The sequence below is a fragment of the Pinus tabuliformis genome, chromosome 2_1 (assembly GCF_031772625.1).
Source record: "Pinus tabuliformis cultivar Carrire ecotype Pingquan chromosome 2_1, CPIR1, whole genome shotgun sequence".
Lineage (NCBI taxonomy): Eukaryota > Viridiplantae > Streptophyta > Pinopsida > Pinales > Pinaceae > Pinus > Pinus tabuliformis.
The window spans coordinates 240,667,397-240,685,650 of NC_142299.1; the positions used below are offsets into that span (position 1 = coordinate 240,667,397).

General features: G+C 39.2%; 1 protein-coding gene across 1 annotated transcript in view; it reads right to left on the minus strand.

Annotated features, from left to right (window-relative positions):
* LOC149199599 (ATP-dependent DNA helicase Q-like SIM) overlaps positions 1–18,254 on the minus strand; it is a 391,868-nt gene that overhangs the window by 41,553 nt on the left and 332,061 nt on the right. The window contains exon 15 of the mRNA XM_089400631.1: positions 14,198–14,290. Within this exon, the coding sequence (XP_089256757.1) occupies positions 14,198–14,290 (93 nt within the window). The remainder of the gene's footprint in view (positions 1–14,197; positions 14,291–18,254) is intronic.

Below are 18,254 nucleotides of genomic sequence, written 5' to 3' on the forward strand. Positions count from 1 at the left end.
AAACATTACAATCTCCCAATCCTGAAATCCTGAAAAATTGATAAGTCTGCTGGATTTTAAATGAAATCTAATATTCTACTTTCTCCATATGAAATCCAATGAGGCTGGAACCACTCTCAAACATCCCGAGTCATTTCATGGTAATGTTAAAAATTTAAGTAAAAGGATGAAAATGAAGATCAAGGAGAATGTCACTTTTACTTTAAGAATTTAACATTACCATGAATAGCATATCCATCCTAGGGCCTAGACTTGATCATTAAGCTGCCCCACTCAAAAATTATTTGTTTCTTTCAAAAAAAATTGCATGAAAAAACCCAAAAAAGTTATAAAACTATGCTGTCGCGACCCCTGGCAATTTTTTAAGTTTTTATAGCGGTTTTTTTCATAAAATCGTAATTTTTTCAATAAAAATTGGCCAAAAAAAATCCGGCGATTTTTTCGTTTAATTATCGCGATTTTATCGGCAGAGGGAAAAAATCGCGATTTTTTCATTTTATCGCGATTTTCACAACACTGAATAAAACCCTTAGATAGCTGCACCGGTTTTCCCGCATTGGGTTTTTCCGAGGACATTAGTCCAAAAATAACAGTGTCATTTGTGTGCTTGTTTCGGTTTCCTTCAGTTGATGATCTGTCATACGTTGAGCATGCACTTGTATTTAGTTTTAGTATTTACATGGTAAATAACTTGTTAATTAACAAAACAAGTAGGTAGGAATAAATCAGTAAAGTGCATGGACGGTTTCTAACTGATAGACTTAGAAACTTCAACAAAGAATAACATCAAAATTTCATACTTACATGTAGTAGAGTATATCCAATCATTCACAAATGACAATAGAGAAGCTCCAAGAGAAGATAGATCAATAACCATACATCAAAATTCATCCACAAATGCTCCAATTCATCCTCTAAAAAAAGTGTGAAAATCTCAAAGAGAGATAAGAGATCCAAACCAAAGTGATGATGAGAAAATGAACTCATCTCACTTGTATTTATACACTAATTAGGAGTTCGAATTAGCCTCCTTGGCCAACATGAGCCTCAAAAATAAAATAATGTTCTAATAATTCAACTTTTGGTGACAAGCCCACTAAACTAGCTCATAAATGAAGAAGTAAGCCTCTCAAGAGGTCAAATAATAATCTATGCATGTCGTAGGGCCCTCTAAGAGGCCTAAGGTGGTCCTTGCATGCCACAATGAAGAATATGACCCTCAAATGCAGTGGACAAGGGGTTGGCCCCTTGTAATAACCCGTGGTGCTAAAAATGACGTGGGGGCACACAAGTGTCCTCATGGGTCTCCAAACAACTCGAATATGCTTGTAGATCGTCTGAAAGGGGATGCCACATCATCGTGCAAGTTTTGGATCATCTGCCAAGTGTATGCTGTAAATCTAGGGCCAGCTAGGCATGATGGATCATGTGCACCTTCCTCGTCCAATAAGTGAACCACGAGCAATCTTTGAATGACTGTGGGGATCCATGGAGTGTTGTCTGCTGTTGTGGAGGCCCATGGTTCTCAACGCACACTCTACAAGTGCCAATGTAGCCCTCTGAAGGATTAGGACCTCGGATAGGGAGACCAAACCCAAAATGGAGACCATTTGCAATCCTGCATAAGATCCAACGTGTCCCTTAGAATTCCAGTAGTCATTAGAGAAATCGAGTAAATGAGCTTACCAAATCACGGACCACAGGTGGGGACTTCATAATGGCCCGCCCTCCCATAATGGGCTTCGGGATGTGCCAATGTCTCCTAAACTACAAATGGGGTTAACCAAGTACCCTATTAGGTGATTTGTACTTCTAAAGGGGATAATATTCAAGGTACATCCTTCAAAAGGTGGTGGCATGTGACAGATATGGTGGATGAAGTAGTGGATGAGAAGGGGCAACCTTAGGTCACATGCTGGGGTGCAAGGGTAGCTAATAGGAGGGAAGCCCACAATTGGGTTTATAATGTATAGGAGGGAGCAATCGTGGTACATGAGGTGCACTGGCCTTGATTTTTCCACCCTTCTTTTATGCCTTTTTATGACTCTCTTTGATTCACTGCTCAGGGCTCAAGGGGTTAGAGCATGATGTATAAGATACAATAGTGAATTCCCCTTTTTAAGGTGGGGCGATTCATCGCCCACTAGGGGTTGGGACAATCATGGGTTCCTATATGATGAAGAAGGCTCATAGAAACCTGTAGGAACCAGGGTGTTGGTCATGATGATGGGGTAGAGCTCATGTATTGGTTTTGCCCATGTGCTAAATGCATTTGTCCCAACCATCTTTTGCATCTTGTGGTACATTTTCTTGTTGAATATGGCCATATATGCTTTTAACTTTCTTTTTAGCTGCATCAACCTCTGCGCTTCATTCCAGGCCATGACCCAAGGTGTGGGCAAGGGGAAGGGGCATGCTAACCCTATGCGAACCCAATGGAGGAATGTGGACCCAGGCGGGAGAAATGATAGATGAGGTAATGATGAATCGAAAGAGGGTAATATAAGTGGATAAGGGAGTGGTACCACGCAACCAAAGTCAGGGTTTCCTATGAAACACCATCCCTGGAACCAAATGGTCAGTAAAAGAGATCACACGAAACTAGAGTCCAAGGTTAATTCCTAAAAGGGGTATAGGGGGGAAAAAGGACAGACCTAGCCCATTCTTTCCACGGAATCCCCCCATTAATCCATGCCTCGAAGTGTCCATGATAAGCAAACTACAATACTCAATTTCCAAATGACAAAGCATACCTTTAGGTTCAGGAGGCCCAACATCAAACATACGATCATGGCAGATGGGCAAGGGACCACATGGTTGCCTTAGGTGGCGAAGAAGATGGCACAATGAGCTAGCTGGTGGCAGCAAGGAGTTGTTGGCTGTCGGCCAAGAACCATCTTGGAGAAAAAAAATCTCCTAGCAATATTACCCACAAAATGGTGGGTAACAAGCCCCATTCATCCCTTTTCCCATCTACGTCTGCATGTGTCCATTAGGTCCACATAGGGTTAGCCTCCCCCAACCCTTGTCCACACCTTGGGTTGGGCCTGGAACGATGCCCCGGAGGTTGATGCAGCTAAAAGAAATAGAAAAAGCATAATTTGGCCACTCTCAACAGGGAATGTACCACAAGATGCAAAATATGGTCGGGTCATACAAATTTAACACATGGGAAAAAGTCAAGCATGAGCTCTAGCCCTTATCCATGACCATCACCTTGGTTACTATGGGCCCTAAATAAGCCCCCTCCATCATTAAGGAACCCATGATTGTCTCAACCCCTGGTGGGCGATGAATTGCCCCACCTTAAGGGGGTATCCACTACTACACATTACACATCATGCTCTCATCCCCTGGAGCCTGGAGCAATTATGAAGAAAAATCAATCAAAAGAAAAAGGCATATGAAGAAGGATGGAAAATCAAAGGTCGGGGTAACTCAAGTACCCTGATTTTCTCTCTCCTACACTCATATATCTAGGTGTGGGCTTCCCTTGTTGCAGTTATCCTTGTACCATGACATGTAGTCTGGATGATTCCCTTGATCCCCAATCCGCTCCATTATTATATCATTTGCCACCTACCATTTGAGGGATGTACCATTGACGTGTCACCCCCTTTAGAGGTAGAAACCACCTAGTAGGGTCTTTGGTTAACCCCTTATTGAGCTTAGATACACTTTTACATACCAAAGCCCACTATGGAAGGGCATGCCACCATGAAGTGCCCCATTGATTCCATGACTTGTAAGCTCTTTTAATTGATTATTCGGATGACTTGTTGTATTGGAGGGCATGGGGACGCATTGGATCTTATGCATGATTGCAGGTGGGTTTCCATTTGGGGCTTGGTCTCCTTGTACGGGGTCCTATCCCTCCAGAGGGCCACATGAGCACTTGTAGGGTGAGCGGTGAGAGCCATGGGCCTCTACCATAGCAGAGATTACTTCATGGATCCCCAGTAGCACTCATCGATTGCTCATGTTCCACCATTTGGGTGAGGATGATGCACCTAGTTCACCATGCCCAGTCAGCTCCACAGTTGCACCATACACTTGGTAGATGTTCCAGGTTCCAAAGGATTGTCTCCCACTACAGAGGGAGGGACAATGTCATCATTCTAACCCTTAGGGATGGTTTACAGACATTTTTTATCCATTTGGAGACCCATGAAGATGTCCTTGTGCCCCCACACACACTTGGGAGCACCATGGGTTCTCGCTTGGAAAACAAGGGGCCACCCCCTTGTCCACTATGTTTGAAGTCCATTTCTTCATCATGGCACCCCTTGGACTTCATTAGGCCTCCTCAAAGGCCCAACGACTCACTTTGTCAATCATTCGACCCTCTTGAGAGGCTTATTCTTGTATTATTCAGCTATTTAGAGGGCTTTTCGCCAAAAGTTATATTATTATGCACATTATTTTATTTTAGGGGTTCAATTACGCCAAATTAGCTAAATCGAACTCATTAGACATTGCATAAATAGATGAGAGGTGATTCATTCTCTCATCATTGTGCAATCGAGTGCTTATGCTTGTTTTTCCTTGGGCACTCTGGGCATGGATTATTAGGTGACTTGGAAGAAGGAAGAGCTTTGACTGTAGTTTTGTTCCCTCGCCTTAAATGGGGGGCTAATCCTCAATCCTAGTCCCATGGGATCTCCTCTAATGGCTTATAGCTTTCGGAAGGGAAATAATTCGAAAACCTTGATTTTCGTAGCACGGTCCCTTTTTCCCATTTCGCTTGTTTCACTCCCCTCTAAACATTACAAGCCCTATTTCATCATCTTCCCTCTTCAAGTCCACATGACCACTAGGTCCACAAGGCTCTGGTTTACCCCCTCCCCTTATCCACATGATTGGGCCAGACTTGGAAATATTCCCCAGAGGTGGATGCAGCTAAAAATAAAATATTAAAAGCATATCATGGCCACAAACAAAAGAAAAGAATATCATAAAATAAGAAAGATGGTCGGGACATTAAAATGGCGCGTTGGAAAAAGACAAACATAAGCTCTACCCCTTGATTATGGCCATCACCCTAGTTCATGGGCCCCATGAGTGCCCTCCACTCTTAACATTAATGAGCACGATGATGTAAGTGTCGACATGGAAAAAACTTGAATGTTTAACATGCGCATAGTTTAGATGCATATTTATTGTTGGTTTCTCAACTAATACAAACTAGTAAAATTGTTGAATTTTGGCTTAATCATTTCGTTCTTAAAGATCAGAAGAAAGACAAGTTGATCTTCATTGTAGCAATCCTTGAATAAAATAATGTAGGGATTTACAGGGTAAGTTCCTCAAACAGAACACTAAAGGACACTGCTCACAAACAGATCACAAATCAATACCCCAGTATTCTTGACATGCTTAAAACCCTCAAAGAGGGAAACAGTCCACGGCCTAAGCCAACGCAGCCACTTCAGGCAATTTATTAATAAAAGAATGAAAATTTACATAAGCTTCTCTCATGAACGGTTACCCTACAAATGGCCCTCCATGCTCTTTAAATAGAGATCATGGAACAATCGAGTGTTAAGCCACAGATCAACTGTCGGTAATACCGAAGAGAGAATGAACCATCGAATCACTTCATGTCTAGAACATATCGTGAACGTCGGATTGTAAGTTACAAAAGTACATAGTAAAGAAACACACTTTACCTAACTCTACACTAGACCAAGTTATACTTAACTATTTCCTGTGTCGGAATATCTTAACATCCCCCCTTAAGAACAACTTGGGATAGGATTGAAGGATGTACAAATATGACACAATAGGAGAATGAAGGAGGCAATAGAGCCTATCCCCCCTTAGTGACAACTTCCTGAACTCCAACCATAAATTGAAGTTTAGTAAACTTTGCCTCTGTGAGAGCCTTTGTAAAGATGTCTGCAACTTGATCATCTGTTGAACAATATTGCACTTCAAGAACATGGTCATGAATGAGCTTTTTGATGAACTGCATGTGCAATTCAATGTGTTTTTTGTGCTAATGTTGGACTGGATCTTTGCATAGTTGAATGGCACTTTGATTATCACACCAAAGTGTAGTCGGATGCTGCTGCAAAAGCCAAACTCTAATAGGATCTGATGAAGCCACAGGGCTACTTTTCTAGCTTCTATGGAACCACAATACTTTGCTTCTGCTGAAGAAAGAGAAATGGCACTTAGTTTCTTGCAAGCCCATGTAATAGGTCCTGAACCAAGAGTGAACACATAACCTGCAGTAGACTTCCGATCATTAGGGTCACAAGTCCAATTGGAATCAGTGAAACCAACCAATAGAGGAGATGCTTCTGCACTGTAATGAATCCCAAACTGAACTGTACCTCGAACATAACGAAGTATTCTTTTAGTTGCTTTCCAATGACTTTCCTGTGGGTTTTGCATAAACTGAGCAATAAAGCCAACATCAAAGGAAAGGTCAGGACGAGGATGGGTCAGATACAAAAGTTTTCCTACAAGTTGACGGTATAAGGTAGCATCAACTTCAAGGGAAGTACAAGTGACTAAAATATTGGCCCCAGACTGAAAGGGAGAAGGGATTGGCTTACAGTCTTCCATGTGAAAATGGCGTAGAAGATCACAAGCATACTTGGACTAGGAAAGGGAAATACCTTCCTTGGATTGCAAGACTTGAAGACCAAGAAAATAATGCAATGTCCTAAGTCTGTCATTTCAAACTTCTTTTTAAGGCTGGACTTCAAGCAAGGGTAAGATCAACATAAAGAACAAGAATGATAAGGGACTTGCCCACTTTCTTGGTGTAGACAGTATTTTCAGAATGACACCTAGAAAAGCCAGTTTCTAATAGAAAGCTACCCATTTTGGCACACCAAGCCCGAGGGGCTTGCTTGAGACCATAAAGGGATTTCTTAAGCCAACATACAAGGCTGGAGTCTGTTTGCATAAAGCTAGTAGGTTGTTTAATATAGATTTCTTCATGCAAGTCCCCATGCAAAAAGGCAGATTTAACATCCATTTGATGGACTTCCCATTTGAAAGAGGTAGCAAGGGAAAGAACAAGGCGAATAGAGTTCATTTTGGCGACAAGGGAGAAGGTTTCAGTATAGTCAATGCCTTCAACTTGTGAAAAACCCTTAGCAACAAGACGAGCTTTATGTGTATCAACTTTTCCATCTAGTCCATACTTGGTTCTGTAAATCCATTTGCATCTAACAAGTTTTCGTCCCTTTGGAAGAGGAACAAGATCCCATGTATCATTTGCCAATAATGAACAATATTCTTCATTCATAGCTGTGTCCCAATCTGGATGGCCTGAAGCTTCTGCAAAGGTGTCAGGATCATAATTCGCTTAAGCTTGAGCCAGTAAGGAAGAGGCTTTATCGAATTGAGAACGTGTACGTTGTTGATCTGTAGAATCACTGGCAAGAGTACCTGCTGCATCTCGAGTAGCACGGATCCATATTGGAAGCTGAGAAGCTGAAGGAGGATCCTAAGAAGGTGGGGGAGGATTGTCATCCTCGCTGTCATCATCTGAAGAAGAAATATTTTCAGAAGTAGAAGGGATAGAGAAAGGTGGCTCATTCGCCGAACTAGGCTCGTAGGCCGATATATTTTCAGCAAACTTTACATCTCTTCTAATGATAACATTTTTGGACTTAAGTGGAATAAGTCTATATCCTTTGACATCTTCAGAATATCCAACAACAATACATTTTACACCCTTAGGTTCTAAAGCTTTATGTTTCTCATCTGGAATATGAGCCCATGCTTCACTTCCAAAAACACGAAAGTTATTTACATCTGGTTTAATTGAGCTCCATGCTTCTTCTGGAGTGATATTCTTTAAAACCTTAGTAGGTGTGTGATTTACTATGTAATTTGCACAATTAATTGCTTCTGCCCAAAAATTAAGACTAAGTCCTTTAAATTGAAGCACACAATTAGCCATTTCATTTAAGGTGTGATTCTTCCTTTCAGCTACACCATTTTGTTGTGGAGTATATGGAATAGCATGTTGCATTTGAATTCCATTCTCAGAGCAAAAGTTCATGAATTTTTTGTTAACATATTCTCCGCCATTATCAAATTTCAGCTTAAGAATTTGATGTCCAGATTGTTTTTCAACAAAGGCCTTAAAGGCCAAGAACATGTTAAATACTTCACTCTTGAGTTTTAAGAAGTATACCCAAGTGCATCTGGATAAATCATCAATGAAAGTTAAGAAATACTTGTAGCCAGAGAATGAAACAACTAGAAGTGGACCACATAAATCACTATGCACAAGTTGTAAAGGGGTTAAGGCATGCCAAGACGCATGTTTTTCAAAACTATCCCGGTGATGTTTTCCGAGTACACATCCAGAAAAAACACCATCTCTGCAAGATACCATTGGAAGACCTGTCACCATATTTTCTTTACATAGATTCTGAAGGGAGCGATAGTTTAAGTGACCAAATCACTCATGCCAAAGTTTGTTCACTTCATCATTATGAGCAACAAATACCGAGGGAAGATTTGGTGACCCAAAGTTGTTAAACTTATACAACCTTGTAGAATTATCAACAATTCCAGTAGCTAAAATCTGTCTAGGATCTCTTGGGTCCTTAATTACAACATCGTGAGGTGAAAATTCAACGATTTTACCTTCACCTAAATGAGTTATCTGATATACAGATAGAAGGTTGCAGGATAAGGTTGTAACACATAATACATCATTAAATTGACCATTCTCTAGATGAATAGTTCCAGTCCCTACAACACTAAGAGATCTATCATCACCAACATATATATTTTTGGTGTTACAAGCATTTACAGAAGAAAACATGGCTTTGTTTTGGCCATGTGATAAGAAGCTCCAAAATCAATGAGCCACTCATGAGAATGAGAAGAAGAAGATACATTTAGTGCATAACTAGACCAAGATGCTTGATAACCACATGCAGAAAGTGTTATTCCTGGAGATGAAATTAAAGTTGAAGAGTGCTCCAAATGGATGTTATGCTTCTTCACTGTTGCTTCCAAGGCTTCCATCTTCTTAAAGCATTTGAATTCTAAGTGGCCATCTTGATTACAAAAGTGGCAATGTCTATCAGTCTTCTTCCCTTTGTTTTTATTTGCCTTATCATTTTGTTGAAATGGTTTTTCATTTTGAGACTAAAATTGCTTAGGACCCTTGTTTGGTTTAGAACCATTCTTTTTAGGATACTGCTTCTTAAGATTCTTTGAATTTGGTTATTGTTGGGCGGCTAAGGCTTTCTTAGAAGAGTTTCCAAGATTAATAAGACTAAGATATAAGAGCTTTTCTTGTTCTCTTATTAAAGAATCACAAAAGGCATCAAAAGAGGGGGACTTGTAGTCTTGTCCTTGAGAAATAAAGGCTTCTTTAGTAGAATGGAAGGTGGAAACAAACACAAAGTAGGTTAGTCCCAACTTAGTAAGAATGGAATAGATAAGGCTACCATCTTCATTCTTAACCTTAACACCTTCCAAGAGAAGTCTAAGGGTCTTGAACTTGGACAAAAAATCTTCAATGGAACAAAAATTATTTGGGGTCAAATGTAAGCAACTCATTTTCGAGTTGATGGGCTCTAATTTCATTTTTAATTCCAAAAACTTTAGTGAATTGTTTCATTGCTTCATTACCCTTCAGTGAAAATTCTTTCTTTGATGCCCTTCTCCTCCCTAATTAGGTTAAGCACATCATTGGTTGCTCAATCCTATGACTATCCCCTTGACCTTACCTGGGGTCCACTTGGTCCCGTGTGGTCCCATAACTTTGGAAGGCAATTCTTCAAAGGCCATTTGGAAACCAAGTCTTCACAAGGGTTTTTAGGACTAGGTCCCTCCTTAAGGAATCTCATTTTCAAAACCTACCCCCTAGGACCCTCTTGGCCCTTCTTAGAGAGCCTTTCATCTTGCCTCCTTGGCAAGCAAGCCATATATTAAGCCTCTCTAATGAATAGGCCTCTATATATATATTAATTGAGACACTGTGGAATTTTCAAAAACAATTTATTAAAGGTTTTGGTGATCTCATGTATTCTAGCCTCTCCACCAAATTTCGTGGCTAGAACACATCCGATTCTACAAAAACTAACACTCCCTCTTAGCGAGGAATGTGTTCTTGTGCTGCACATCCTATCACAACATTTTGTCTTTGTATCATCTCTTATTACGTTGTTGATGACTGCCTACTATTGCCCACCAATTACTGTGCAACTCTGATATACGCTGCATCTGTGCTACTGCTGACCTTGCTGTAATGTTGCCAACACTGCATCTGCACTACAACTCCCTCTCATTTGTGTTGTTGTAGCTAAGAATCATCCAAGGTAATGTGCCTTTGCTACTGAAACTGGTTCTCCACCATACCCTTTTGTTCTCTAAAATAAACGAACTTAGCTCTTCCTAGAGCTTTCGTGAGAATACTTGTAACCAACACTTGTGTGGGAACATATTGTAGTTGGACTGCTCCACGTTGTACACAATCTTTGATGAAATAACATTGAATATCTATGTGTTTCAAACTATCATGAAACACTGGATTCTCAAAGAGCTTTATGCAACTCTAATTATCACAGTATGCGTGAGACAGAGAGAGGCTGATGCAGTCCAAATTGGGCAGATGCTGGGGTTGCAGAGCAGTTTTGTGCTAAGGAGCTGCCGGAAGGATTTTCTGGGGTTTCAGCCAAGAGATTTCTCTCAAACTGTGAGGTATAGCTGCTAAGGAAATTCTCCTTTGGGTAGGCCAATTTCGGCACCCAGATTGTACTCTGATATTGCTTAATAAGAAAACCCTCAGATAGTTACACTAGTTTTCCCGCATTGGATTTTTCCAGGGACATTGGTCCAAAAATAATGGTGTCACATGGTGTGTTTGTTCTTGTTTCTTTTAGTTGCTGATCTGTAATATGTTGAGCATGCACTGGTGTTTATTTTCAGTATTTACCTTGTAAATAACTTGTTAAAGAAAAATAACAAGCAAGTAGGAATAAATCAGAAAAAGTGCATGAAAGGTTTCTAAACTAAGTAAACTTAAAAACTTCAACATCAACTAGCAATCTAATCTAAGGAAAACATTGGCAAAATTATTGTGATAATTTTCTCTCACCCCACAACTAATTTTTGCCTACGAAATTACCTCCCTAGCCTCTCCGCTCAACCTCCTACATCACCCTCTGCGCAGTGCTTACACAAACCCTGTGGAAATTTCCGCCTTCCTTCCTTTGCCTCTTCCCGGAACTGGAAAACTTCCTCCTGGAATGTTGCTACCCTCCTCTTCCACCTGTTACTCACCCTTTGACTCTATCTTCTTTGCTGAATTACTGCCACTAAAAAAATTGAACTGCCTAGGAAACTAAGTATCTACACTAGTGTATTCTCCATCACCACATCAATCTCCTCTTATAATCCACTGTTGGAGCACCAACAGCGAAGATTAAAACTTAATCAATGTTGATTTATGGTAGCATTGGATGCGTTGTAAGCCTCAAAATTTGCAGGGAGGCTTGGAAACATGTATTCCACAATACCCAGAAATTGTTTTGGGAAATTCCACCTAGAGACAGTTTTATTAAAATAATTAATTATTTTTAATGGGTACCTAATTCTAAAGTTAGGAAATGAAAATAATTAAAGGGTATTAATCAAACTATGGGTGAAACTTCTAGAAGAAGATGAGGATCAAAACAAAATAATCTGAGCCATTGGTTCTCAACTCGAGGATTATAAGAAGAAGCTTAATGGGCATTTGGAAATCACATCGAGTGTAGATCAGAAGATCAAATTTCTGAAGCACAGCAGTTGTCGGAAGAGGAATTCGAAGTGATCTTTTGCAGTGAGGGGCAAGGATAGTATTCGGAGGGAAGTTTTCCTGGGCCAAAGAGTACAATGCAGAGAGGGTAGAACGACATCCAGAGAGGCTGATGCTAGGCCATGCAGAGTTATGTTATGGCAACGCAGAGCCTGAGAGGGAGATCGAATTCTTGCTAAGGAAATCGAGTTTCAGAAGCCGAGGGTCGGTGTGTGATACCGGGAGGCTAAGAGTTGAAGTTTCCAGCCAGCAAAGGATCAAAAGAAGGGACAACGCAATCCTAGCAGAAGTGACGCGGAAACTACAACGGATTGACGCATTTCTGCGCAGAGGTTGATGCAAAAGGGATGCAGAGGCTCATTTCCAAGTAGATCCGAGCCGGTTATTCCAGTGACAGGGTGAGATCATCTCACTATTTGTTTTGCCCAGTTTCTCTCTGTATCTAATAGTCAATTCGGCATCCAACAAATTGTACTCAGAATTACTACAGCTTAATAATAAAACCATGAGCTGCTGCAATGGTTTTCCCACACTGGGTTTTTCGGGGACATTTGTCCAAAAATAACGGTGTGATGTGTTGTGTATTTCCTTCTTGCTTAGTTTCTTGTTTCCTCTTATAATTTAATTGGTGAAGACTGCAGTGTATTAGTTTCGATGTTTATTGTAGGAAACAATAAGTAATTTGTTCAGTGATTAACAAATATAAGGAACTTAATTAGTTGCTGCAGTGGTGATTCAGGTAATCGAATTTTCACAATCAATGGCTAGGATCATCTTTGGATTGATCCATGCGAGTTTCTATATGATTCTCACCTTATCTCAATTAATATTGATTAATTAACTATATTCCCTAAGTTTAGACTTAGGAAATATTTAAAAAGTGGTTAATAATCTAATTGAGACACTTTTAGGCGGAATTTTCAGAAACGATTTCTGGATTTTGGAGATCTCATGTATTCTAGCCTCTCCACCATATTTCGTGGCTAGAACACATCTCATGCTACAAAAACTAACATTTGGCAGTCTGATGTCAATTGTTGAGGACCATGAAGCTCCACAAGTTTCCAAAAACTCTTACCTTGAAAGAAATGTGACAGAGAAAAGAAACCGCTGTCCTCTTCATGTTAGTAGAGTCATCATGTCATCTTGCCATCACAAAGTAGAAGCCACATCATACAAAATAGTAGATAACAGTCCCAATCCATCCAGCCCAATGTCAACAGGACATTAATCAGCAGGGCCTTGGTTTAGACATTTGCACTTTAGCTTCAGATGAGGAGCGGAGATACATCTCTCTTCTCCTTGTGGCAGCTGCATCTTTGTGCAGACTATGTTTATTTATTGTCTCCTTCAGTAAGCCTATGCTTATGTCATTGTGTTTCTTCCTGCTCTTGTATGTATTCTTCATCTCATTTTAAGGGTGTCCTATGCAGTATGCACCCCTCTAGTTTGGTTGGGCTGTCATTTTCAGTTGCAATCGCTAGTCCCTTTGACGTATTTTGGCTTTTGGATAGCCAAACCTGGCTCATGGATAAAATAACCAAAATACTTGGAATATAAAAGTATTTATTTAAGATAAATAACTATATATTGAATAAATGTATAAGAATTGATATGGTAAGAATTACAAAAATAGGGCCCTGTATATATCAGGTGTGAGTGCCCTTCCATAGAGTCATGTCGTTTGAGACAGGTCCTTTCGTTAATAGTAATTATTGATTATTATTTATTATTTATGTTCATAACAGTTTTTATTGGACATTAATATAAATTTCAATTTCAATTTCTCTCTTCTCAAAAGTTTTATTTCGGAAAAAGTGATGTAACAAATACTTGTCATTTACAAGGATACCTATGATATCAAAAGATACAAATATTTGTATCATAAAATATTAGTTTCTACAGCGATACAAGTATTCTAATAAATAATTTCTACTGTTGTCACAATGGCATTTACTATTTCAAACATGTAGTAAAAGTGAGATGACAACTGGCTATAGCTCCCTTTTGGAATTAACTTCTAATCTTCTGATAAATAGAAGTTTTCATCTATTTTCACAAAGTAGAGAACAACCTTTTTTTATTAATGGATACTTTATTTTTCCATAACAAGGTGTGTTTACATTGACTTCACATGGTATAAAAATGTACATAGATAATGGATTATTTTAAACACAAACTAAAGTTAAAAAATGTTATGAGATACATGTTCCTAAATATCCAATCATGTTTGCAAAAGAAAACAGTTATGCATTATCTCTGAAATTAATCTATGACAAGCATTGAGAGTTGCAAAATGCACATACAGGCATTTATTCAACAAGAAGGAACAAGAAATGCTCAAAATTCAAAGAAACATTGAAATCTTGCTTAACGAACAAGAGATGGTGTAGTTTCAAGAAAACATACATCATTGTCAACATCTCTAATAAAATCAATATCTTGTAACATACGCCCAAATCCTCTCCACCAAAGTCTAGTCCTTGCTCGCCCCTCCTGGTACTATATTAAAAAATAAATAAAATCAAGTAGAGAAAACCCTCTTTTTGAGTGAGTTACATATAACCAATTAAAACAAAACATTTGCAAAGCTAAGCAGCAAAAACCCTTAAATTAACCATGCACTTCTCTTATTAATTTTTCCAAAAGCCATCTAATGCTAAATTGTAGAACCACTCCTTATTGCTATAAAATAAAATGCCATGCTCGTTTCTATTTACAATAATGATTACAATACAGAGCTAAAAAGCACATAAATAAATGTGTCTAACTGAATTAAATTAATAACCACAAGGCCCAATTCACTAGGTGGCTACATTATTGTACTAAGAAAAACTTAACAAGCAATTTTTATTATAAAATAATATAGTAGGAGATATGGGTGTAGCTGAAGTGACTAATCAAAGTTGTTACCCTCCCCACCCCAGTTCAAATCCCACTTCATTACATGTTTGCTATTAGTGAGCCAACTGTTGATGAGTTATAAATGATCTATTCATGAGTCGTCGGCTTCACCTTGTATCCTAAAGAATTGAGGGTTCACCTTAGGTAGCATACTCAGAATGAGGAGAAGTGCCTGAGCAGTTTACATTAGGATATATTACCTTATTAAATAAATATATAAACAATCATATAAACTATTTTCCATGAACAATTCCAATCAATGTCATGTGTGTATCTATGAAAAAGATAAACAATCTCGAAGTCATTTCTTATGATAACAATTAATGTTTCATGGTTACTGCTACCCCCTAAAATTTAGGGGTAACTAAAGGAGATTTGTTTCTCCTACAAACAGCAATTCCACAGATGAGATTTATAGCCTTCCATGGCCACTTGGCAAGAGATGCTTACTACATTTTCTCAGCACACATTTGATGATTGTGCATATAAGGATTGATATATATTGTACACTCTAGATTTTATTACATTGCTTCATATTGGGTGTTGGTCTTGTTTCCCCCTGTTGTCACTCAAATTGTACAAGCAACATGTGACAACGCTTAGGACAGGGGTTGTGACTCTGATCCACACCCTCTTCATTCTAGTTGTCTCCCTACAATAAGCTATGGGGGGTAGTCCCTATGAAATGTGAAGATACAAGACTCATAGACAACCGACAAGTCTGGGAGACAAAACTGAATGGCCTAGCAACTTGGTCAAATTAGTAAGTTTAAGTATTTGATTAGATTATTTTGAAAGACTAGTGCCTTAAATGAAGTCAAATTACTTACTTTACGATAAATCAATTACCAAGTTACCAGATGAACAGTTGTTGCCATAGGATGCTCCACTATCCTATATGAAATGCAACCCCTAAAATCTAAGTGAAATGCAGAATCTTGGTTTATTTTAAATTAGATGCCTACTTAAGTGAATCATTCTTCTCAACTATTTTAATGCTAGTCTCTAGAGTAGGTTGTGAGAGAGAAACCCAGGGGAAGATAACAAAGGCTATATTAACGATACCTCCCTTGGAGTTCTAACCACTCGATGCCTCCAGCGTTGTAGAGACTAGGGCTCTGACGACTGCAAGGTCACCATGTTAACCACTAAAGAGGGTCTATGCTTCGCGAACTGGGTGAGAAAGGTCCTATCTTTATATTAACCAAGCTTATGCTTGGAGGTGACTTAGTTAATGCAACACTAGTCCTAAAATGTGAGTGCACAATATGAGTGAATACTCTTAAGGTGAGATTGTTAAATGTTCTTAAGTACTTAAAGATGAGTTACAATGATATTCAATTTATAACAAGTACTTAACAATGAATAATGACAATCTTCACCACAAGAGAAACTATTCAATGAATGCCAGAAAATGTTGGCAAGATTACCAATATCACAATGGACAATTATTCATGAAATGACAATAAATAAACAAGTTCAATGTTTCTTATCACAATTAGCCACCTCCAAGATTTATAGTGCCAATGCGCCAATTATATAAGAGAGAAAAATTGAATTCCTTATGAACACAATTTGTTTACTTCAAGACTTCTCTTATCTCAATTATGATTAAACAAGAGCTTTAAGAGTGATTTAGATTAACAAGATTGCAAATCCACAAGAATTGATTATTACACAATAATGATGAAGAGAAATATATTAACCAATGAAAGCAATGACAAACTAGAGGTATTCTTTTAGAAACAATGTCACAATGATAATAGCTATCGATGAGGAAAGAGAGCATTAATCCACAATGTTAACCTTTAAGCCGATTTCATCAAACAATTGCCAATTTAATTAGAGCACTTATGTTTGTTAATGCAATTAGAGATATGTTTATGCAAGAGTGCAAATGGATGTCAATGATGCAAGAGATGCAAAAATGCAATGAAATGCAAGATGGGGCAGCCAACAGACCAATGATTGCAACAATAAGAAAAACACCCAATTTCACTAGAAAACACTTATTCAAGATGCAAGGAACAAGAGCCAAGTGAAATTAGAGGACTGTCAACTTTTTTTAACACCACTGTAGTGTTTATATCAAATCCTATGCTGTATATATTGTTGGAAATAATACTGAGAGGGGGGGTGAATCAGTATTATCAAGTTCTTTTTAATAAATCTTCCTTATTTATACTTTGAATTATTCTTGTATGTCAGTACCATAAAACAATGAGCATGAACAAGAAAAAAAGATAGTCACACCAGAGAACACCAGATATAAGGTGGAAACCCAATGTGGGTGAAAACCACCTGCTGCAATATGTCTCTATCTTCTTTCAATTAGAAACTCCTTTTACAATGATTTTGTACTGGTGCAGTCCTTTACCAGTACGCAGGCTGCAACCTGCAGAGAGCTACAACTCTCTCTCGTTTTCCAGTTTCTCTTGGAAGGGAGCTACAACCCCCTACTTCTTTTCTTTCAAGGACCACTTTTCATAAATTTTCAAACTGGATCCAAAAATATCAAATAACCATCAAGTACATGCAAATTACCCAAACTCCAAGAATTACCCAACTTCTCATAATGCTGTAAACAGAAAGATAGTACCAGAAATATAAACCCAGAACTCTGCAGCAATAAATAGAAGATGATCAACAAATGTTTTAGGACAGATACGCAATTTTTCTTTATCTGGACTGCGTGGCTTCGCACTTCACCTTCTGCGTCTTTGCGTATCCCCTCAGAGAGCCTTCCGCTGCACTGCGTACCCACGCACTGTTTCTTCAATCACGCCGCGTACTACTACTGTGGCCACGCACCTTCAAATGCTATCGCGCCGCGTATCTACGCACCTGCGGCTTCTGAAGCGCCGAGTACTTTCACTGTGCCTCCGCACCTGAACCTCTGCCACGTTGCGTACCTTTACTGTTCTTCCGCACCTGAACCTCTATCGCGCTGCGTACCCACGCACTGCGCCTTCTTCTGTTGTGCGTACCCCCGCACTTGCACCGTTAATCACCTGCGAACCTCTGATTAGGGCCGAATTGGCAGTCCACCAGTGTGCCACAGATAGTCAGATGCCCAGATCTGATCATGCGCCCGAGAGATCACACTTCATAGATTCACTTTCAACTTCTCTTTTATATAGATCAAGCTTTTAAACCGATAACCCAATATTTCAGATCTTAAGATATACAATTTGCAAAGATACCTTGGCCAAGTGATCTCCTTCTCTATTTATAGTCAAGCCCTTATCCACACCATGGGACAAAACCATCAATAACCAATACAAGGGATCCAAACCGGGGCTAAATTAGATCCTATACCACGGGCCAAAACCATAGAATCAAGAACGGCGGGCTAAATACCACGGGCCAAACATAAGAAACCCCACGTGAGTGCGCTTCTCTGCCTTGAAGTGAGTGAACTGGGGGTCCGCACCTCATGAACGGGTAATTTGCGGGTATGTACGCACTTTATCTATGATATTCCTGCGGGTCCGCAGCTTTTGTACGGTGTACCTGCGTACCTCTTATTTTCCAACATTTTGAGAGCCTGAACAGAGCATTG